Raw genomic sequence first — 24,726 nt, 5'->3', positions numbered from 1 at the left:
TTTTTTGCACGGATTGCCCTTCTTTTGGGTGGTCTTTAAATTTTGCCCCTCATATTTGTGGTCTTTAAATTTTGCCCTTCGCTTGGATATTTGAAGTTCTGGGTTCGAACCCCCGCTCAGGCATAAAAAAAAAAAAAAAAAATCGCAAGGCAGGGCTGGGGGGAGTGTATGCCGAATCCGGCATAAAGTCCTTAAGGAAAAACTAAAGTTATGCCGGAGGGGGCATAACTTTTCCTCAAGGCATAGTTTAGTTATGCCTTATGAGACAGACTTTTAATTAAGGCATAACAAAAAATATGCCCCATAAGGCAGAACTTTTTCTTAAGATATAGACTTTGCCTTATAAGGCAAACCTTTAGTTATGCCTTAAGGAAAAATTCCGCCTTATGTGGCATACTATAAAAGTTTTCCCATTAAAAGTATGCCCCCACCGGCATAAACTTGTGAAGGAATTACCAAAGTTATGTCGGACCCGGCATACTTATGCCAAGTCTGCTCATAAGGCATAAGTATGCCGGGTCCGGCATAAGTTTGATAATTCCTTAACAAGTTTATGCCGGTGGGGGCATACTTTTAATGGGCAAACTTTTATGCCGGACCCGGCATAAACTTGTAAAGGAATTACCAAAGTTATGCCGGACCCGGCATACTTATGCCAAGTCTGCCCATAAGGCATAAGTATGCCGGGTCCGGCATAACTTTGGTAATTCCTTCACAAGTGTATGCCGGTGGGGGCATAGCGAAATTTAAACTCTGCGTTGTGATTTTTTTTAAAAAATTTTGACTGTGTGGGGGTTCGAACTTGAAACCCATGGGGTTTAACCGAAGGGCAAAATTTAAAGACCACCCCAAAAGAAGGGCAATTCGCAATTGCCCCTTAACTAATGCTGTAGTACCAGGTTATTGGGTTATAATTATCATAAAAATTTATATCTAATTATCGCTCAAGCATACTTGACTTCGGAGTTCTGATGTAATGCGATGCGTTAGTTTTGGTATAATCGCATCCCCTATTTCTGCTGCTCTTAGATTCTTTTAACACCTTGTCAAAAAGCGATCTTTATGCATCGAAAGAATAATAGCAGGTTCAATCTGTGCAATTTCCCTCAGTGGAGTTTTTGAGTTTTTTGCTGTTGATGATTAAGCGTTACTGGATATAGATTTCATATAATCCTCTTCTCAAGCTTCAAATGATAATCTACATGTTTCCTTCAATTTGCAATATGTAAAGAGGTTGGTTTTAAAAGTGAAAGTTACATCTCAAGATCTCTTTTTGATTTTTGACACCCCCTGTATAGCTAAGGCACTGTGAATGTGTTTTTTCTATAATGTGTTTTACATAATCAAGAAGACATTAATAACGTTCTTTCAATTTTACCCTTGTTTAAATAAAGAGAGTTTTATATTACCAAAAAACTACTAAATAGCTACATCAAAGGTAAGTTAATAAAAATATACATATTTACTTCATAGAAATGAGTAGTTTTCTTAATTAAGGGGTATACCCAAGCTAAAAATAATGAAAAGTGTTCCTCTATTTATTTATTTTCTTTACTGTTGACTAATCAATGTTCACGTGAACTGCTTGATAATTTTCAACATCGCCATTCTTTTCAAAATAGGACTGCTGCGACAATATCAGTTTCACATTAACCAGGAACCGTGCAATTTGGACATGCATGGTTAAACAGTATGTTTGAATAGATAATTCTTCTGTAGGAATTCTACGCCAATAGCACATAATTTTTTGTTTCTAACGGAAGCACGTGATACTCAAGCTGTCAGCTCTATCACAAAAAAATATGAACTATATATGTTTTCTTTTGATGTGAATGGATTCGAACCATGACATTTAATTTGGGTTGAGTTGTGAACGGGAAATGAAGGCATGTTACATTGGAGAAAGGAGAAATATTTGTTGAGTATAAAATAGAAAAATATTTCTACACTAGTTTATAAAAGAAAAAAAGACAACACGGTGTGGTCGCTCAGCAGCTCCGGATTTGATCAAATGATGATGGATTGATTAATTTTGGACAAAAATTATTTTTCCTTTTCTTCTGCGCCATTTTTTTTTTTTTTTGGTCAAACGCATTCTCACACCTTTTCTATCATGGGAAGAAATATAATTCAATACATCAAATACTATGAGGGGATTACATTTTTTACGGACATAAAGTAAATTTTGTGGGCTCCAAATATTTTCGTTTAGATCTAACGTACTACTGTTCATATTTATTTTCTAGTTTAGAACACAGTGAATAACATATGTTACCAGGAAAAGAACATAAGTACATAACATACCTAGAAGGCAAAAGAAACGGAAAAAGGAATCTTTAAAATAATAAAAAAGGAAGTAACCATGACCCTATTCTGAAGTGCTGGCATTCATTCATGGTTGCACTTTCATGTTCCTCATTTCTCTCATAGATTTTGTAGTATCTGAGAAACACAACAGAGAAATAGAGAAGAGACAAGTGATAGTAAGATAAGGGAAAGAAAGAATCTTTCAAAGGACATAGTGTTCTACTATTTAGCATCCATTTATATAGCAAAGAAAGATGTTCTTCTTCTTCTTTATTGATTTACTATGTTTTCTCTCTCTCTGCTGCTTTTGTCTCATACATAAACTCCTCCATGATAAACACCCTTGCCTGCACTTGCTGCTATTAGTACTGCTCTGTTGCATCACCTTGTAATTATTATTTCTCTCTTCCAGCTGCTCATCCTCATTTATTTTTGTGTCTTCTTTCCGTCTTGTTTCTTTCACTTCCACCTATAAAACATTACCCCCGTACACAAATATACATTCATTGTCAGCATCTGTGTTCGCTTGTGATTCTGAACTCAATCAACATGACTTTCATCCATTGAGAAGTTGATTAATTAACTCGTGTAGAAAATATTGTATTTAAGTTATATACATTTTTTTTAACTTACTCTTAGTATAGTTTAACGTATTACAACATGTTAACTACCTACTATCATTTCACGAGGTTACCTATCAATGTTATTGTAAATATTTACCCTTAATATAATATAAGTAACTCTGATTGTGTAAATAAAAGTATCTTTTATGGTGTAAGTGCATATATAGAACTTCAACTCTATTTTTCTAAAATTTAAAATTAAATTGCTTATTCTTTCTACTGCATCACCAAAAATACAGCTGACCACTCAATTATATTGTAGTACAGAGTATGTATTTTCGAAGCTAGTAGGACCTACAAGACACGTTTCTGCTGTTCAGTTTGTCCTACGTATTAATTAAGGAACTCTAACCTACTATAATGAATCTTGTGTTACACATTTTCTGGTTCAAAGTAAGAAAAATATGTTTTACCTGCAAAATGGACTATGTTACTAGGCCATGTTAAAGCTGTTTAGGATATATTTATAAATCTTACACTAATAAATAGCCAAATAAAATAGCTGGAAAGCACAAAAAATAATAAAATGAGAAGGTGAGATAAAGGGGGTAATTTGAGAGGGTTTCACTTCTTTAATTGTAGTGACGACAGTGCATATTAGTTTACACAAGAAGTTAAATTGCCTATAACAACACGTAACAATTCTAACAAGTTAGTACAATAACATGGAAAACAGAGCAAATAATCAGTTATAATATGTTATAATGTACTAGTAATACAATTTTAGAAGGGGAACGTTGATATGGAACTTGAAAGAAACTATTCTTGCATTAATGTAATTATTGCGAAGTACTTGAGAAGATGACAATTCCTAAGGAATCTTTCCCGTGGAGAAAACATAACTTTTTTGGCTTCTTAAAGTGACTTTTTCCCTACTAGCACAGCTTGTATAACCATTTCTAGTAAAAGAGGATCAAACTAAAATAAAAAGAAGGGGGGGAAAAGTGAAAGCTAGGATGTGCCACTCGTTCCAAGAAGTTAAGTGCCCACAAATGCAAGTGATGATATGATTTTTGCATGTGCATGGTACTTTTTGCTGAACGATGCTCTAGGGACCAAAAGTCCCCACCTACCTAGTAGAATTCGGTATAGCAATTCATGCGACTTGGTCAATCTCGATAATCTAGTCTCACAACTACTATTTTGATATTATTAGTGTGTTTTAACCTATAGCAGGTTATAGATTTGTCTCATTTTATATTGATCCCACTTATTAGAGAGAGGTACTTCCCCATTATCTTTTAAATGATCTGATAATGTAAAAAATCTTTTATACAGTGTGTATAAAAATTAAAAATTAAACTCAACAAGTAATAACTCTGAAGAAAACAAAAGTTATTCAGAAAAAATTCATTTGAGCTACAAATTTGAAGTAATATTCAGTCTAGGACTAAAACAATTAGGGTCAATCATGTGATCGACCATTTCATATGTTGAAATATATGACCACATCATCTAAAAGTTTAAACTTTCAGAGAGGGTACACTCAGGGTTTGAGCTAGGGCACAACGGGTTCATCCGGGCCTCTTCGTAGGAAATTTTTACATACATATATTGAATTGACTTTCTATATACAATATAATTTTACATTCATATATTGAATTCTCTAATTGACTTCTTCATGTGTTTACTTCTTTATAATAAAACTTATGGCTCTGGCACTGAGTGCACTCCTAATCTTATTATCTTAACATCATAACTAGTGGCAAAATAAGGCAACGTGCCACCTTTTGGATACTTATAGTAGTTGATCATAGAGAAACAGTTTTAAGGATTAGGATATTTCTCATAGAAAGTGAGCAATATTTAATTTATTACCTGTTCCTCAGATTTTGATGCAGGAGTTGTCATACTCATAGGTGAATCATCAGCATCTGCTACACAGCGTTTTGTAGATCTATCATCAATGGATGGGGTACGAGCAGGACTTGGACTCTTTGAACTTAAGTAATTAGCTGGAGTACTACTCTGTGTTCCCACATCTCTAGTAACACTACGCTTCTCTAAAATTAACAATAAAAATGTACAAGTCAGAAAGCAGAGTGGTGAGGGGGAAAAAGACAGTTTTATATTAAAGATTTAAGTTATATACACTGATAGCGTGAAAGAATATTTACACAAATAAGTCACTTAAAAGTTAACTGCATGTAATTGCCTGTAAAAAGTGGGATTAGTAACTTGGGAAGTACCGTGAGTTACCTGCTCCAACAGGTTAAGCTAAACTCTTTTTATTAAAGATTTGAATTATATAGTCAGTGTAAAAAACTTACACTATCAGTATAATTTAACTTACATTATATATAGAATTGAGGAAATGGAAAGAGAACAAGTGTGTATACCTTTGTTTGGAATTTGGATTTCAAGTTGATGTTTAGGCAAATGAGGTACTACTTTTGTAGGAGGTTTTGATGGGAATTGTCGAGTCTGAATTTGAGAAGGATAAATTAGAGGTGCAGACATGGTGATTTTGCTGGTTAATTGTCGAAATGATCTCGCACTTAGTGTTTTTGCAGATAAACATTCCAAAGGAACTTCCCCTGATAAAGGATTGCAGATATATTTCTCAGCTTCATTCCACTTGGAATTTAGAGCCAATCCATCTGGTGACATGTATTCCCAACTGTATATTGTTTTTGCCTGCAATGCTGCACTCAAAAACAAACCAAAAATTCTATGAAGTTGAAAAATAAAAATGTCATTCATCATCATTATGACGAATTCTATTGGTTCAAGACTCTAGATTCTGAATTCGCCTCTGAATTGTAAAGGACTCACCTTTAAGGGCATTGGTAAAAGAGTAAGTTGATGGTTCAATTTCTTCTGTAAAAAAGATTGAAACTTTATGAGGAAATAGTATAAATCAATCATGAGGAAGGAAAATGGGAGAAGTAGTTTTATTACCTCTTAAGGTGTAGCCAGGGGAAGAAGCAGTACTGGAAATGGATATGTTTGATCTAAAGGATTTTACATCTCTAAAACTTGTAATATAAGAAGCTGAGAATCTTCTTGAATTTGTTTTTTCTCTGCTAATTTTGGCCTTAAGAGACCATTCTCTCAAGTTAAAGTCTCCATCATCTCGCCTTCTTGAATTTCCAACATTAGGTGACTGTTCAATGCTAGTTTCTAGTTTCATGATGATGAAGTTTTGGTTTGGACTTAAAAAGTTGTTCTCTTTTTAATAAAAAGAAGGGAGGATATATACATTTCAAAAATCTTTTGCCTGCAGAATCAGCAAAAAGATGCTAAAGAGAGCAGTTGCTGAACGAGTAACTTCCAAAAAATAAGCCTCAGAGATTTCAAATTTAAATTTCCTGTTTGAAAGCAACCCACACCCTCTTTTGAAAATAAATTTTAGATAAATAAAAACAAGAAAAATTATGAGGGTGAAAAGTGGGCCAAATGAATATTTGGCTTATCTGCAGATAAAAAAGGAGAAGTCTAATCTGATATTGGTTTTACATTAAAAATGGAGGGGAAGTTTGGTGATTAAGTGCAACAAAGTAGGTAAATATAACCCTTACTGATCAATTATTCATCTCTCATTTTCTGATGGGTCACCGTTTTGCTGTTCAATTCCCAATTTAGGGGTGTGAAATGGGTACTATATATAGGGGCATGCACTGTGGTCCGTTTTGTTACTTGGTACAAATAATATAATTTTAGGTTGAATCACCTAAACCTTCTGTAGATGAGTGTGATGAATCTTCATTGTATTAACCTTCTTACTCAATTCTAGTTAAACAGGCTAAGTCAACTATTCCAATATGCCAAGTTAAAGTCGAGCAAATGACAGAGGTCGTTAGCCTTTTATGAGAAAGAACTCAAAATTGTTATGACCCAATTCTACCGTCAGTTTCTTATTTGAAAATCTTGTTTCAATAATGCTATCAAATAATAACAACGACAGTGATTCAGCAACTAAGCTTTTGAACGCCCAAGGTGTTAAAAACTCATCTCGAGAAAAAGATTTTAAGAATATGATATTTCACCTCATGTTTTTGCAATCCGATTAAGAAGAATGGTCTTAAATTCATGGCATTTTTTAATCTTTGAATATTTCATAATAACCTCGCAAAGCTCTGTAATTGAAGCAGCCAACATTGAAAGGGACAGGTGGAGATACCCGCCTATATTCAAAAGAGAAGAGTCAGTCTTTTTTATTATGCAAAATTAATATAATTAATACAAGGAAGTTTCATTCGAATAAGGATATGTGTTGGCGAGGAAATCCAATGGATGGCCACAACCTTAAAGATATTTGAGAGGGGATAAAATTTAATCAACATTGTTCCTCAGTGTTGGGTTATTTTCATTGTGGGCTGGAAAGATTTTGTTGAAAGAGAGAGGCGAATAAAGGATATAATGAGAAGATAAAATTTAGTGGCATATTATAAAATTGAAATAGAGGGATATTGATATAAATAAATAAACTGTCGTTGGGTGAGTGGACATCCATGAATACATGTGACGATGTCAAGATCATCCTCGTAATAATTAGGGGGGGCTCGTAGTAAGTAGGTCCATCTTCTTGTGGCACATAGTCATTGTCAGTTTTTTTTCTCACGTACATGCAAGGCGGATTTTCATTGGCAGTTTAGATAGAAATTCAGTTGTCTTATGTCTCTTTGATGCGTTTTGATCCTTAAAAGGGGAAAAAGATGTTGATCATTTTCGACTGTCGTTTCTGTAATGAATGTAAGTTGCATGGTTTTAAATTTATTTTTTCATATACATTATTAGAAAAAAAATAACGAACAATAATAATAAAGTTGAACTCATAAACATACTCCTTAGATTGGATTAGTAGCTCTCGGGCCATAATGCCTCGCTGCCAGTCAAAGAAATCATTTATTTGACGCTCGCAACTCTTGAGTGGAAATGGGAATCCAACTTTTACTTTCTGTCCCAAATTTTGAATAGTGATTTTACCCGAACTTGTTCGGTTGTTTATAGCCAAAAGACAGACAAAGATTTGATGTCTGAAGAATCTTTGCTGTGCAGTTCACCCGGACCACACTTCAAACAGCAGCAGCCCGATAAAAAGGAACAAAGGCCTCAATTACTTTTTCATTGTAAAGTGGTAACACATGATTCTACCAGGTAGTCACAGTTTATAAGCTTCATTTTCTCAGCAGTGAAATGAATCTACATGTTTCAACCAATGCCCTCTCCGCCCCCCCCCCCCCCCCCCCCCACAAACCCCACAAAAAAAAAAAAAAGAAGAAAAGAAAAGGGAAACTTCAACTTTGAAAATGTCGAGAAGACGAGGGATAAAGTTCAAATGGAGGGCGACAATTAAAGTACTAAGGAGACTCGTAAATGCCCAGCCATGATTCTCAGCCAGCAAAAACTTAAATCACAATTAACTTTGCATACGAGTACAGAACTTATAACAGCTGTGAAGAGCCATAAAGGGTGAAAACAAAATCTTATATTCTCACTTAAGTCGCCAAGTTGAGTTCTACAGCATCTATAGTACTCTAGAGAGACAAGATAATAGCAGTAAAGATATAGAACGTCGAAGCAAAATAGTTACCCCACTGACTAACATACTTGAGATGATTGATTCTCTACTACAATTAGCAGTGAAGAGGCTAAAGACTTCTTAATTCTTATTTCATAATCTATGGTCTGGAAATAACGAGGTAGTCTCACAAAGTATGAAGCTTAATCACGCAGCTCTAGGTATCAGAAAAACATAACCTCATCCCAACAAAGCATAATTCTAGCAAAGCTTATTACAGACACAAGCTAAATTCCCAAAAACAAGCCAATATTAGACCAATATAATGGCAGAAGCCCTCTTACCACACATCTTAACATGGATGGTTGGTCTCATACCCCATCAATGTTGAGAATTCCAGCAGCAATGACCACGAACACATGCAACACTTGTATCATCGGACATGTGGCTTCAGTGGTTACAATGCACTTTGATCTCTGCAGTAATGGAAGCCATGCAGCACAGCGGGCATCATTGCTGAAAGAGTTGACCTCGCCCAACAGCCACTAGTCAGATCCTTCAATAGCTTCACTGCCAATAAAAACACGATATAAGGTATTGAGTATGTTTCTTATACAACCTACTTCTGCTGCATTAATTATATGGTGTCAAATAGTACTCAAGAGATTAGAATATGAAACCAGAAAAAAAAAAAAAAAAACTAATTGTCTACTTCAACACAACAGTTGAAGATCTTAGTGAAATGACTCAATTTATTCACAAGCCAAGAAATAACGAAATCAGAACCAGATTAGAATCCACCATATAAAAGTAGTAGGTCTTTAAAGTTATTCAATCCATCACTCATGCCACCATGCACACATACTTCACAAACAATGCATTTATCAATTTCAAGGTGCACTCAGTCTCGGTAATGTTCCAATGCAATCGATATTTTGTAGAGGCATTAAAAAGTTACAGGAAAATAATTTGCGGGGAATATAGATTGTGTTACACGATGCTCGCCCCCTCAAACATCCAACTTCACAATTGGTCTTTCACGAAATACTTCTGAACCCTGAAACTTTATCGAACTTTTTACTAAATCTCTCCTGATACTGAGAAGTTTATCATCTAGAAGCAAGAATGAGAAAAGATCAAGATCCTTACTCCAAGAGCTCAGCCTCCTTCACTTGATATGAACCATTTGATAGATATTAAGAACTGCAGCTCAAAGACTGCTCAATACCCACAAAAGAAATACCATAACCAGGTGAAATAAATGAACATTAAAAAGTTTGAAAAGTTCAAGAAAGCACGTTTGTAATATATAAATCGCTTCTAATACTTACTCCTCCCACAAGAGAACTCCAGCAAAACCACCCAACTGGCAATACGTGTCTATCCAAATGTGAAACATGAATGACCTGCAATGCAGAAAAAAAAAAAAAAAAAAAAGAGGGGGAGGACAGGAGAGAAAAGAAAAGGTTTATATTTCCATATCTTCAAAAGCTAAAGGGTGCAATAATTTAATTTATAACGCACTGAAAATCATGAAATGAAGTATTTTGATGCAGAGCAAAAGACTGGGGGGCCTAGGTATAAGGAACCTGAGATAACACAACGAGAGTTTGCTTATGGAGATTTTTCCATGAAGATCAAGCCTTATGGAGAAGGGTCTTCAGTATAAAGTATGGACAGGAGGGGTCATTGCTGCACCAAAAAAAGTCATAACAGCTTTTGGTGCTAGTGTTTGCAAAATAATCAGGAGACTCTGGCTTAGTTTTGCTGCTACTACAAACTATAAGGTTGGGAGTGGAAGGAAAATATCTTTCTGGAGTGACACATCATTAGTACACAAACCATTAAAGGAGCAACATCTTGACCTATTTAGTTTAGCCCGAAACCTGATGCAACTATCCATGAGGTCTGGGGAGCAGGGATGGAACTTAAAACTTCACAAGACTACTCAATGACTGGAAAATGAGCAAGGCTGCTGAGCTAGTTGAGGCTTTGGAGCATTTTCGGGGTACAACAGCAAACGAAGATACAATAGTATGGAAACATCAAAAGAGGCTTATTCAGAGCAAAATCTTGCGTAACAGTTTTTAATGCTACTGGAAACCAATGCATATGGCCCTGGAAACATATATGGAGGGTTAAATATAAGGTAGCCTGCTCTGCATATGGTTGATTGTTAGAGAGGCATGCCTGACACAAGAAAATCTGAAGAGGCAGGGTTAACAGTTATGCTCTAGATGCTTTTTATTCCAGAAGGGATCTGGGACCACCAATCATCTTTTCATTCACTGTGAAGTCACTGATAAACTGTGGCAATTGTTTCTAGTATGAAAGGAATTAAATGGGCTATGCCGAAGTACACTGGAGATCTCCTGGAGTTCTAGAACAATATGTGAGGAACAACAGTGAAGCAGAACAGACGTTGGAGTTCAATCCCAGCATGTGTGGTGGCGGACTGTGTGGAGGGAAAGGAACTCGAGGTGTTGTGAAGGAAATGTAGCCCTACACAGAAAGTAAAGATGAACCGCGCGTGGTTATTTTATTTTTGGTGCAAAGAAGAACTATTCGAAGATGTAGAGGCTTTACTAGATATCGTTGAATTTTTGTAAGAAGATAAAGGATATATTTTGTTGTACTTCAGATCTGTAAATATGGCTCCAGCACAGCCTTTGCGCTGGAAAATTTTAATAATATACTGTTACCTTTAAAAAACATAATTTTTTTTCTTTGGACGAGCAAACAAATTAACTTGATATTGATGTGTAAAGATTCTCATGTAAAATATCTCGCTGACACCAATCAATATAAGGAATTTCTGGTTTACGCACATAAGAAATTGCCTTGTCTGAGAATCCAAAGTACATAGAACAAAAATTCTAATAAAGGGGAGGACTCACTGACCTCAAAGAACCACTCAGCATCGCTAGGAAATTGCATATGCAAACATGCTTCCTGCAAATAACAGAGGGCGTGATCAGAAGACGTTTTTTATAATAGAGCTTTTTTTCCACCAATGACTGCAACGTCTAGGGCTATTGGTTCTACTATATAAATCAAAAACTTACACAGGCAGGGTGCTGTAAATTAATATTTAAAAAGTTAACTGGCCATTCCAACAATGTAACTCAAAAATTAGACAGGCGGGATATGTTGTCAATTAATATTGAAAAAGTCACACACATGAAAGAATTACCTTGTATGGGATGACCTCAAGCATGTTACTTTAACTTTGAAATTGACACTATAGACATTCTCTCAAGCACGCTAACTAACTTGATTGAATTCTTGACTCTTTCCATTAGTAGGATAAGATATAGGGACGCATGTCCAGATAGAATTTAAGTTGTGCATACCTTGTCCAAGAAGCAATATTGTATTCACAGACAAAGCTGCAATTTCTTGGACCTTTTCACTGGAAAATATTGCTTGCACAACTACATAAAGGTAAAAGAAGACAACAATTACTTAAATTGCTAATAGCTCTAACTTTATAGATGAAGATCAGGAGTGATATAATCATATGATAAAGGGTTAAATAAACAGTGCTAATAGAAGACCAATAATGTTTAATGAGATTGATTCATCCCACTTGAAGTAGCCTCAAGGAAAAGAACATTTGCGATTTTGAATAAACATGATACGGAGTAATTGAAAGATCAGAAGATTATACTCCAGAACATCCAAAAAATTCGGGTAGAAAAAGAAGACCAGGATTTATCTGGCCAGATTATCATTGGAGATTAAAAGAAATGATGCTCACTGAAAACCAAACCACTAATCACCTGATGACAGACAAATGCAGTATTAATGAACTTTGAAGGCACTTTTGTCATGACATAGGCATGCACCTTGGGAAGTTAATGAAATTGACCCATGTACCCTCCCAAATGCCACTTGGATTACAAGTCAAAATGCAGTAGCAATGGCAAAAAAAGAGCTGATAATACAAGGATGCTAATCGTAAATAAACAAATGAATGTTCTTCACCAATACATATCATCGTACAAGCAAAAACACCGTCCAAAGTTTGAACTGAGTGCATATTTGGATTTACATATCACTTTAAGAGGTGACAAAATCAGAAATATTACAGGCATTATTCATGGTGTAAAATGTTTCTCCTAAATTAGAAACATAATAATACATGGAAAACTATACCTGAGGTCTGTACAAGCTTCTCTGCAGGGTCTTTGCTGTCAGTTTGATTGACAGGAGCATCCACGTCCGTCACCGCAATCATGTGTACAGTATGAAGTGCATCCGAAATCCAAACAGTTTGTGATCCTGAAAAGAAGGACTTCCAATGGCATTACAAAAACAGAGAAAGCTGATAATCTATGACATCACCTTTTTATAAACATTTCTGAAGCAAGATGTCAACAAATTAACATGGGATTATGTCGCAAAAAGAAAAAATAATAATGAACACAACATTATTAAATTGAAAAGGATGGGAATATACTTGTAGAAGAATCTGGAAGAACAGCAAGCTTTCGAACTTTCATGTTGTGACTTAACTGTTTCATGGGATAAGGAGTCTCTGATCCATGGACAGAAGTTGCAAGGAACAACAGGTGAAGATTTCCTTCAGAATCCAAGATCAAAAACTTGGTTGAAGATAATCCCTGAATGCTAATTGCTTTTGCTGACTTAGCTGGTATCTTGATTGACTCGGAAATATCATCCTCGTTCTTGAACGCCACGAAGTTTGCAATCTCCTCTCTGGAATCTTGTCTGAGTCTCACAGATCTTAACTTTGCTGCAAGTCAGAATGCACAATCAGCAGCTGTAGGAAATGAAAATTGGAGCTTCAAGATTTTAACATGATGGAGAAATCACAGAACACTTGTAAATGATATCAAACTACATTTCTACAATAGCAAACACAACCGAGGCACCTTGGTAGTAAGATTAAAGACAAAGACCACCCCAATAGAAGTGAAAAAGAGAAATGGTAATGGAATCAGACAGGAATGAGTACAGACAAAGGTTCACTGGAAATAAATATAGGAATCTCCTACAAGCCTTGTCGTGCATTCATATCTTTGAGAAGGTGAAAGAAACAAAGTAGGAGGAACAAAGGACAAGAAATGGAATGCCAAGTGGTCTGCATCAAAATTCAAAGAACTGAATTAGGGAAAAATCTTCATGCAGTCATTAGCTTAACTAATGTTTGGTGAAGAGTCATTAGCTTAACTAATTCACACCTCTCTACGACTTCCACGGCGACGTCACACAAACCCGGGTGTCATACTTGTGTTGTATTATTTCTCGTTAGGCAGTGTCTATCATAAGATGGGGGGATAAGAGCAAATATTGCAACCTAACCTGTTGGTTGATTTTTTGAAACATGGAATTTACTCCCGCCATCCAGAAATGATTGACCTACTCTCTTTTCTCATGCATCTAATAAAATATGACTAATATTTTTCAAAAGGGAAGTTTTTCTACATCCTAATTCCTATAATTCAGCCAAAAATAACTAGGGTTGGCAAAACTAGCCCAAACCCATTTGACCCGCCCAAGATTTAATGGGTTTGGGATAGAGTGATTTTGAAGATGGGGTGATTTGGGCTAGCCCAAGTTGACCCATCACAAATCATCAGCCCAAACTGACTCATCAACTGCCCTCCGTTCAAAAGTATAAAAGCTACAAAACATGATTAACTTTTTTTAATCATTATTTAGTTTTTAAAATAATTTTTGTTTTTTTTTTATTTCTCTATTTCCAAAAAGTATTTAGATTTGATTTTGAAAAAGCCGTTTATTTGGAAAAGCATGAGTGAGAGAATATTTGCAATCAAAGAATATCAATATTTTTAGATTCTCAAAATGTTTAAAACGTGGGTTGAGTTGGGTTGGTTGGTTAATGACCCATCGTTTAGCCCATCTTAGCCCAAGCAAGCTTTAGGCAGGGTTGGGCATTGACCCATCCATTGATTCAGCCCATCTATATTATATAACTAACGCTAATTCACATTATCTCAAGGTAGAATTAACATCTTTCTAGATTACCACTTTTTTATCAAGTAGTCTTTGTAAGTAACTACTTCAACCTTTCACAATTCAAAAATATATAAATTTAAACATCTACGCAACACAATATAATAATCAATTAAAAAAATATACTCTTAGTGCCCATGCAGGTAAAAAGTAGAATCAGAATGCATCACCATCATTCCCAATGCGAATACGCTAATCCAAAACTGCAACTAAATCAGATCATTTCCGCGAAAGCTTTGTTTTATTTAGTTTCTTCACTTTTGATGATACCTTTCTGACAGAAGGATGTACTTAGCTTCCAAGACATTAAATGTATCTCTCAGATGTGGAAAATGGAGATCCATATAGGACGAGGAGGGAGGAAGTGTATCCTCTAAAGAGAAATCATGACATAAATTAAAGCCATAACCTTGGTAAGACAAACAAAATACTACCTCAGTTACAAGTACCAATCATGCACCTCAATCCCAAATTATTTGGGGTGTGCTATAATAATCCTTTTTTTCTTCTTTGTTAAAGTAAGTAGTTTCATTGATGGCATCAAGAAGCTGTGGTAGATACAAAAGTGAAAGTTTGCTCCATTACATGATTGCTTTCTAACATAAGATCAGGAAGCTAGGAAAATCAGAAAAATGATCAATATTATTTACAGAAGACAAGCTACTCCCGCAAAATAGATTGAGAAGACATTTAGCAATAGGAATCCAACGTATCCATTCTGCTCTGTTCAGGTTCATTTCATTTATACAAATTAAGAGTTCTCTAAAACTAGACATTGTGTCAATCTCATTCTTATCCCTAAAAGGATATACAAGTATCTAATAATGTCACTCTTTCACGAACACCCGGCATGATGTAAGCATAACAACAACTAAACCTTCATCATAATTAGTTGGTATCGCTTACATTCCTTTTATTATGTTGTATTATGTCCTTAGCTAAATTTGCTTCAATCCAATCTATTGGATATCTTTAAGCCAACTTTTCTCCATTTGATCTTAGATCTACTTTGTCCTCTATTATCATTTCTAATCATTATATCATTGCAGCTATGGATCAGCGCATATGAAGACCTCGTACGAGTAACCAAACCATTTTAGATGACCTTTCATTTTATCATCTACGGGTGTTATTTGTGCTCTCTAACAGATGTGATCATCTCTAATTTTCTCAAATTTGGTATATCTGCACATCCATCTTAACATCTGCATTTCGACGAGACTACGACACATATCTTAAGGCTCAAATTTGCTCACTCATGACATTGTTGGTATCAGACTAATCTAATAGGGTGTCATTTACGTAACATACTAAGAACGTACTATTTTGAAGAAAATCAAGAAACTCAAACCCCACGACTCGTGAAGTTATGGGTCTTTCCTTCGGGCAGGGGAATAGCTAAAGTTGCCACATAAATAGCAGGTGCCTGTTCATTCTAATTGAACTTTCTAAGTAGCTATTTCTATGTAGAAACTAATCCAACGACGTGTACACGAAATACCAACCAAAGTCTTGCTATTACATAGAGTACACAGTACACAGACAAGTTTTTACAGAACAAATTGCGCCGAGGAACACTACGATTGTGCCCAATTTTTATTTTTATACAGGGATATGCTCGTAGAAATGTGAGTAATATAATAGATGCATGTACAGATCCCACATTCAGGATTAAGTGATGCATATCTTTTTGCAATTAACAATACTACATTTACCACCACAAATGTAATTGCAATACAAAAGCAATGAAACAATTACTGAAAAAAACATGGAGTCTCTACGCTAAGCTTCTATAACAGCTATAGAAGGACAGCAAACCAGAAAGTATTCCAGCACCTGATTCAGTGCGGCTCTCGATCCTTTCATTCAATACAGCATTGGAAGGAAACTTCAGTTCCGTTTCGTATATCTCAGCATTAATCCCATGATTCATCCCGTTTCGTAAAGGTAGTTTTTTTATCTCCATTTTATCTTTTTCCAACCCACCATTCAAACTCTTCTTACCCACACCCTTGTCTTTCTTAACTCTTCCTTTAACCAATGGCCTCAAAGGATAAACCCTAACCCCATTATCCTGCCCCAAAATCAGGTACCCAAACGAAACACTAATCGAAAACACCGGTAAAGAACAATCAATCACAGCACACTTGATCAATTTCACAACCTCACCCCCTAAATACTTCACAGCAAAAACCCAAATCTTACCATTCGAAATAGAGTACAAAGCAAATACATTAACATCCCCAACCAATTTCACTGAAACCCCATGTGAAACCCTAAAAACTACCCCTAATTTACTCTCATCAAACTTCAAATCACTGTGGTTGCACACGACCTTCGCGAGAGTAAAGCTTTTCCGTGCAGTGTTAAGTATATAGAAACGAAGAAGAACGGAAGAGCCGCCTGAAACAGGAGATGAGATGAGAAAGAGGGTATTAGGGTTAGGGTTACGGAGGAGGAGGAAGGTGGCGGCGGAGATGGGCGGCGTTACGGTGGTTTGAGGAGGAGGGAAAGAGGAAGGGAGAGAGAAAGAAGGGTAGAGAGAGATAGAGGAATCGGAATGGAAGAGAGCTAAAGAGAAAGAACAAGGGTGAAAGAGGAAAGAAGAAAAGTGAGGGGGTGGAGAAGGGAAAGATGGAGAAAAGAAAGGGGGTTTTGGAAGAAATAGCTGATGAGCTTCAACGACCATTGTTGTTATTGTGGAATTCTGATGAAGAAGAGAAGAGAATGGGTTTCTTCGGACAATTTGGATTTTGGACCGGTTTTTGTGGCAATGTTGATGTTGATGTTGATGTTCAGAGAAGAAAGAGACGAACCTTTTTTTTTTTTTTTTTTATGGAAAAGGGTCAAAATTAGCCGGAATTTTGAAAAATAGTTTATTCATACCCTTCGTTATACTTTAGGGTCAATTATATCCTTACAGTTATACTATGGGTCAATTATACCCTTCTGTCTAACTGTTGCCACGTGGCATTATCCCAGCCCTTCAAAATTATTTTACCCTCAAATAATCTGTATTATTTTTGATGAAAAAAAAAAAATCGGGTCGAATTGAGTTATTTTAGTGAGCAAAAAATTATTTGAGGGTAAAATAATTTTGAAGGACTGGGATAATACCACGTGGCAACAGTTAGACAGAAGGGTATAATTGACCCCATAGTATAACTGTAAGGGTATAATTGACCCTAAAGTATAACGAAGGGTATGGATGAATTATTTTTCAAAGTTCAGGATAATTTTGACCTTTTTCCGTTTTTTTTATTTTCTTTTACAGTAATTAATGAATTGGTTTTGGTTTGGTGATAAATAACGCCGTTAGTCGTGACGCACGTGAAAGGTAAATTCCACTTTTAACTAAACGGCTCAACCCATGAACTATATTGTAATAAAACCAGATATTACCACAACCAGATGAGTTTTGTCTTAATGCTTATGAGATAGGAGTAGGGGTGTTCATGGTTCGGTTTGGGTCGATTATTGGTTAAAATCATAATCAAACCAATTTAGTCGGTTTTTAAATGTCTAAAACCATAACCAAACCAAGTAAAATAATAACCACCGGTTTGGTTATTGTCGGTTTGGTTCGGTTTTTCGGTTTATGACTAGCCGTGACAATTCAAATATTCTCTCTCTACATTCTTCAAATTTCTTATGAAGCTTTTTTTTCCTCATGGCCCAGAAGGGTGAACTTTGCTGCATATTGAGGGAAAGACACGTTGTTGGCAAATCAGGTGGACCAAACTTGCAACGCAGTTTAGATTCAAAAGAACAAGTCAAACAGAGGTTTCAAAATACAAACAACCCTTATGCTTACGACTTATTAGAGTTGGGCTTGGATTGTTGAACATATTCTTTTAAGACATAGGCCTTAAAAATAAGTAGACCAAAATTAAATTAATAATTAAAAGGTATAAAATATCTTTAATTATTTATGAAAAGCTAATATTATACATATAAATAATTATAAATTTTATGTATATAATTATCGGTTTGGTTTGGTTATTTATTCGGTTATTTTTTACTATAACCATAACCATAACCAAACCAAATATTATCGGTTTTTCAAATTTAAAACCAAACCAAACCAAACTAAACCAAATGTCGGTTATTTTATCGGTTTGGTTAAATTTTCGGTTTGGTTTTGGTTTTAACCAAAACTGTGAACAGCCCTAGATAGGAGTAATGTTATTGCTTGCTTAAGAAATCACTCATCTTTTAGAATAAGAAAAATTTCAAGAAAATATATTCCATTCATACCAAACACACCCCTAGTCCAAAAAGAATTGTTAAAAGGAAAACAAGAAAAGACAGGATAGTTTTGACTGAATAATTTATAAGGCCATTTTATAACATTTGCAACATTCAAGATTCAATTCCATGAGCATCTGGATCTGAACCATAAAAGTACGGGAAATTTGCAGGATTGCCCTTCACTGGGATGGTCTTTAATTTTTACCCCGCAAAATGGTAATTTTTAAATTTTGCCCTTCAGAATTTGCATGGGCACTAGGGCTGGGCATAAATAACCGAAACCTGAATTATCGAACTGAACTGAGAATTTTGATAATTCGGGATTCGGTAATTTGGTATTTGGTACGGTATTCGGGTTCGAAAACGATCCGAGATATTAATACCGTTTGATATTTGATATTTTCCGAATACCGAATTGTTTAAAGATCCCCCCCTAAATCCTAATTATAATCCATTTATCTACACTAAAAGCCCATCAAATATTAACAGACCCTACTAAATTGTCAGCCCACAAAGAGACCCCAGTCCTTATTAGTTAACTACTTAGGCTTCATTTGTTTACACTTAATGGAGGTCAATCTTAATCATTCAGATCTCAGGCATTAAGAATGTTTGTTTTTTATGTCTGGATTTTAATAATTCAGATTCAGCCCATTAAGTGCATTTATTTTTTCCTTTTTAAAAGCTCTTAATGGGTCTGAATGTATATGAATGAAACGGATTTTTAATAAAGTCTGAACACAATTCAGACTCTTAAAATAGATATGACTTTATTTCCGCCATATTTCACACCTCATCATCTTCTGCCTTGCAAAAGAATTTTACGCCTCTCTCCTCTCCAACTATCCATCAGCAACCAAACCTTTTTCCTTTTGAACTGATAAAATTCTAAACCTTTATAAATTCGACCAGATTGTTTGGTTGATGTGTATCTACTACTATTGCGTGATTATATTGCCGCCATGTGTCTGGAAAAGATCTTCATGCCATTTTATTCTTCATCTATTTTGCTTATGAATTGATTTCTTTGTTTCGTTTTGGCTGAAGTACATACGAGACAACACTACAATATACTCATTTCTATTTCTAAAAGTTAAGAGTATCCTTGTCAGTAGTCACTTTCATAAAATTCATTCTCTATTTGTATATATTCGAAATATTAGTTCATATAAAAACATAATTTTATTTTGCTGAAATGAGATAGTTTATAATACTATATTGATATAATATTTAATTCCTAATTTTATTTTTATTTTATATTGATTATGTTTAAAAGAGAAATTATGCACATTCAGATATTGAAAACAAACAGTCTTAATCATTCAGTGTTCAGATGTAGAGACAACATCTTAATATTCAAATGTGTATTCAGATTTAGACATCTTAATCTTAATGTACATCTTAATATTCAGATTTGTATTCAGATTCAAACGTCTTAATCTCAATGAAAACAAACGAGGCCTTAGTCCCAAAGAGGAAAAGAGCCCTCGTCTTCTGCTCAATATTAAAAGATCGATCGTCTAGTCACTGCTCAGTCTTCTCACGCAGTCACCAATCTTCTGCCCAGTCCTAAAGAGATAATGTACTTTGACATACTACAATTAGTAGCACTCCTCTTTTGCATGACATATTTTGCTTCAAAAGCTATGTACAAAGCATTGAATTGCTTTTCTCATGGAGCATTGAACAATTCATTTTAAAACTAGTATAGTAGATTATTGATTGATTCTCTTTTGAATGGTAAATCCGGAATATCGTACCGGAATTTACCAAATCGAAGTTTGATTTACCAAATCGAACTGGACTTTTTCGGTTCGATATTTGGTATCTATTTTCAATTACCGATCTCAAAATTTAGAAATACCGGATCAAATACCGAATGCCCACCCCTAATGGGCATAGGCAGAATTTTCGCCCATGCAAATTTTGCCTTGCGAATTTTTTTTTAACTGATCTGGAGTTCAAATCCACAACCTCAGGGTGTTACGCGAAGGGCAAAGCTTAAAGACCACCAATTTGAAGTGCAAAAATTAAAGACCACCCCACATGAAGGGCAATCAGCGCAAGAAAAAAGTAAAAGTACAAATTCCCCCAAAGGCCCAAATTGAATACTCGCCTTGGCAATTGGAAGACATTTTTTTGTGCAGATTGCCCTTCAAAAGCACCTGTCTTTAATTTTTGCCCCTCAAATTTGAAATCTTTAGTTTTTGCCCTTCGCCTAAAAATTCATGGGTTCCGGATTCGAATCCCTGCTCAGACCAAAAACAAAAAACAAAAAAAAAACGCAAGCCAGAGGTTTAGATTCGCTAGGCAGAATTTGCCTGCAAACTATACCTGATGGCTTGCAAAACTATGCCTGAGGCCTAATTTTTGCTTGCAAAACTCTTCTTACAGGTAGAGTTTTGCATTTAAAATTCTACTTGAGGCCTAACTTTTGCCCGAATAAACCTAACTTTGCTACAAAATTCTATCTTGCATTTTTTTTTTTACTAAACCGGGCTTCGAACTCCAAACATCTTGATATTAGGTGAAGGGCAAAAATTAAAGACCACCCCAAGGGCATTCCTGCTAATTGCCCATCGGAAGACTGGATAACATTCAATTTCTGGACTTTGCCTAGTCCGTTGTTTGACCTTCTACGTTCATCAGCATTGCTTCAAATGTATAGTACTAAAATAACAAATGAATTGTTGAAACTTGTGGAAAGAGTAACTAAAAGTTCAAAATTATAATTTACTCTTAACTATTATGAAGTTCTAGTTAATCATGAAAGATTCACTTAAGTGAAAAAGATAACACATCCTTGTCTTTTGACGATTTTATTTTTAAATAATTATGTTCTCATACAATCGTTTCATGTACGCGTTTTCATGGAAGTTGTTAAATAAACCAAACATAACTCTAAGAAACTACTATTTTTGTTGAAATGATAAACTATAGGTTATATCTCACAGAATAAACAATAAACACAAATTACAAGTTTGAATGAGGTTCATCAACTTTTTCAGACAAAATGAGCCATCAACTTTATTTGGAAGAACTAAAGTCATTATCATTACAAATTAGTACTCCATGAGATTTAAAACGAGTGTTCACTTAGTCTTTATTTTTTGGTTCAAAAAAAAATATTTATTAACCAAATCAAGTAAGAATTAACCTTATTTATCTAGATTTGCCCTTATTAAATGTCAAGTGACCAAATCCAATACGTATTTAATTAGGGGTATTTTGTCAAATTACCTATTTTTGCATAAGAATTAGTATTTTTTAAGGGGTGTGCAAATGGTTCAATAGACTTTTTTTTATCAGAGGGAGTATAACTTATTAGACAAAAGAATGATAATACATCACGTAAATATTCAATAACTAGTGAACATGAGCGGTAATTATGAATATTAATATTTATTCACTTAAAATAATTAAAGCCGGTTGCTTCACCTAAATTTTGACCGTCTCATTCCCTTATATCATGTGTGATTTCACAAAGTAAAGGAGAGAGAAAAATTCATTTATTAACTTCCTTTGCATAAACTATTCATAATTTACTTTGTTAGTTGTTTGGCAAAAATCACAATATCAATAACAGATAGATATATTATCATCTTAGTCTAATTTTTAAGTAATATAAAAACTTAAATGAATATATAGGTAATTCTCTTCTACTTCGCTCTTCTTTAGCTTTTTAAAGGAAAACAATCATATGATAACTCATCCTTCCTTTTTTTTCCCTTCTCACCTCGACCAAACCAAAGATGATATCAATTCATGTAGGTCATATGGACACATGGTACTTGATAAAAACTTATTTAAAGCAAGTTTTGATCTCAATATCTCTAACTTTTAAGTTTTGATCCCAATATCTCTAACTTTTAAGTCAATTTTGGTACATTACTTGTCCAATGGAAGACAATTTAGTGATAGTCTCAATATATATCTTTCATTCCTTCAAGTTATGAGGTGCATGAAAAAAATTGAAAACTGTAGAATCTTTTTTGTTGGCAAAGAAATCAAAGTGCTTTTCAAGAAATCAAAACGGACGCTTCAATGAAAGAAAGCTCGAGTGTTGTATTTGGTTGAAAGGCTATTCAAATATAAAGTATTTTCAGAAATTCTACTAAATTTCTTCAACATTTTTTTTTTAAAAAAAAAACTGCCCAAAAGCTAATAGAGCTACACCTCCGTCCCAACATGATTGAAGGCTGAACCTTATATTAGCTTCAAATAGTTATGGATCTTTTTCTAATATATACTAGACGGCCTATGCCCGTGCTGCGCACAGATCCAATACTTTAGATTATAGTGCATCTATGTGTATGTAGTTGTCTTTGAATAGTGATTATATATATATATATATATATATATATATATATATATATATATATATATATATATATATTATGTTTAAAACACGATTAATATAACATTGTAATTTGTGCTCCGTATCTAAAATTTTATTATATTAATGTTTGCTACGAATACAAAATCGGCAAATTTATTAATATTTTTTAAAAGAGAATAAAAATAAAAAAGTAATTAAATTCTATCTTATTTTAAAATATAAATATTTTGAGTATATTTATTTTAGTGAACATAACAAATAAATGACATGGCGGAATAGCAAATACAACACTTTAATATCTAGATTAGATCTCAGGCTAATATATAAAAAAAAAAAAAAACTGCATGGTTTGGCTACTTAACTTTTTGAAGAAAAGCAATTTCATTTGCTCCCACTAGTGGATTGATACGCACGTGGCAATGAATCCATCATTATTGACTTAATGTGATACTTTGGAAATTACATGAATATTGTTTGATTTTTTAATATGGAGTGCACTTTTTTTTTTTTTTGACATTATTAATTTGCACTATTTTTATGCATATATATATATATATATATATATATATATATATATATATATATATATATATATATATATATATACTACGTTCAAAACACGATTAATATAACATTGTAGTTTGTACTCCGTATTTAAAACTTTAGTATATTAGTATTTACTACAAATACAAAGTCTGCACTTTCTTTTTTACATTATTTTTTTTTAATATGGGGCTCACTTTTTATTTTTTGATATTGCTTGATTTTGTTAATATGGGGTCCACTTTTTTTTTTTACAGTGAGTTTGGAGATGGTGGGTTCCATTTTTTTTTATTTTTTTTATATTGCTTAATGTTGTTTAGTATGAGGTCCACCCTTTGTGGGGTACACATTTTTTTTTTTTGACATTATTAGTTTGGACTATTTTTATGCATATAATATATATACATATACTATGTTCAAAATACGATTAATATAACATTGTAGTTTGTGCTCCGTATCTAAAACTTTATTATATTAGTGTTTGCTACGAATACAAAGCCAACACTTTTTTTTAACATTATATTTTTTTTAATATGGGGTTCACTTTTTTTTTTTTTTTTTTTTTATATTGCTTGATTTTGATAATATAAAGTCCACTTTTTTTTTCCCATGAGTTTGGAGATGGTGAGTTCCACTTTTTTTTTTTTTTTTTTTATTGCTCGGTGTTATTTAGTATGGGGTCCATCCCTTTTTTTTTTAAGGGACAACGGACGACGAAGCATGGGTTTAAACCCATGCTTTATATAGTTTCTTCTTTTCTTTGTTTTTATTTTTTATATTGCTTGGTGTTGTTTAGTATGGGGCCCACCCTTTTGGACATTATTAGTTTGCACTATTTTTATGCATATAATATATATATATATATATATATATATATATATATATATATATATATATATATATATATATATATATATATATATACTATGTTCAAAACACGATTGATATAACATTGTAATTTGTGCTCCATATTAATATGGGGGGCACTTTTATATAATAGAATTATGGGGCCCACAATTTTTTTTTGCACTTTCTTTTTTTTGACATTGTTTATTTTTTTAATATGGGATTCACTTATAAGGCCCACAATATTTTTTTGGACTTTTTTTTTTTGACATTGTTTGTTTTTTTAATATGGGATTCACTTTTTTTTTTATATATATTGCTTGATTTTGTCATTATGGGATATTATGTTC

General features: G+C 34.0%; 2 protein-coding genes across 8 annotated transcripts; both read right to left on the bottom strand.

Annotated features, from left to right (window-relative positions):
* Positions 1-2,271: 2,271 nt before the first annotated feature.
* LOC132622886 (uncharacterized) lies at positions 2,272-8,065 on the bottom strand. Its single transcript, XM_060337567.1, has 5 exons — positions 5,832-8,065; positions 5,706-5,750; positions 5,270-5,575; positions 4,749-4,933; positions 2,272-2,776 (listed from the first exon to the last, which is right to left on the bottom strand). Exons 1-5 carry the CDS (start codon positions 6,061-6,063, stop codon positions 2,534-2,536), a joined length of 1,011 nt encoding a protein of 336 aa, XP_060193550.1. The 5' UTR covers positions 6,064-8,065; the 3' UTR covers positions 2,272-2,533.
* Positions 8,066-8,341: 276 nt separating this feature from the next.
* LOC132621071 (uncharacterized) lies at positions 8,342-17,197 on the bottom strand. 7 transcript variants are annotated; one of them, XR_009575403.1, is made up of 8 exons: positions 16,234-17,195; positions 12,857-13,153; positions 12,553-12,678; positions 11,748-11,828; positions 11,296-11,346; positions 9,726-9,800; positions 9,544-9,611; positions 8,342-8,964 (listed from the first exon to the last, which is right to left on the bottom strand). XR_009575403.1 is itself a non-coding variant. In XM_060335204.1 (6 exons), exons 1-5 carry the CDS (start codon positions 17,084-17,086, stop codon positions 11,318-11,320), a joined length of 1,386 nt encoding a protein of 461 aa, XP_060191187.1. In that variant the 5' UTR covers positions 17,087-17,195; the 3' UTR covers positions 9,813-10,896; positions 11,296-11,317. The 7 variants fall into 7 exon arrangements, 3 of the variants coding, with proteins under 3 accessions (XP_060191187.1, XP_060191188.1, XP_060191189.1); XR_009575404.1 differs by lacking the exon at positions 9,544-9,611; XR_009575405.1 differs by lacking the exon at positions 11,748-11,828.
* Between the last annotated feature and the right edge of the window lie 7,529 nt (positions 17,198-24,726).

This window comes from Lycium barbarum, chromosome 12, assembly GCF_019175385.1.
Source record: "Lycium barbarum isolate Lr01 chromosome 12, ASM1917538v2, whole genome shotgun sequence".
NCBI lineage: Eukaryota > Viridiplantae > Streptophyta > Magnoliopsida > Solanales > Solanaceae > Lycium > Lycium barbarum.
Note: the sequence above shows the minus strand (reverse complement) of the source record. Positions and strands in the feature narration are given on the sequence as shown.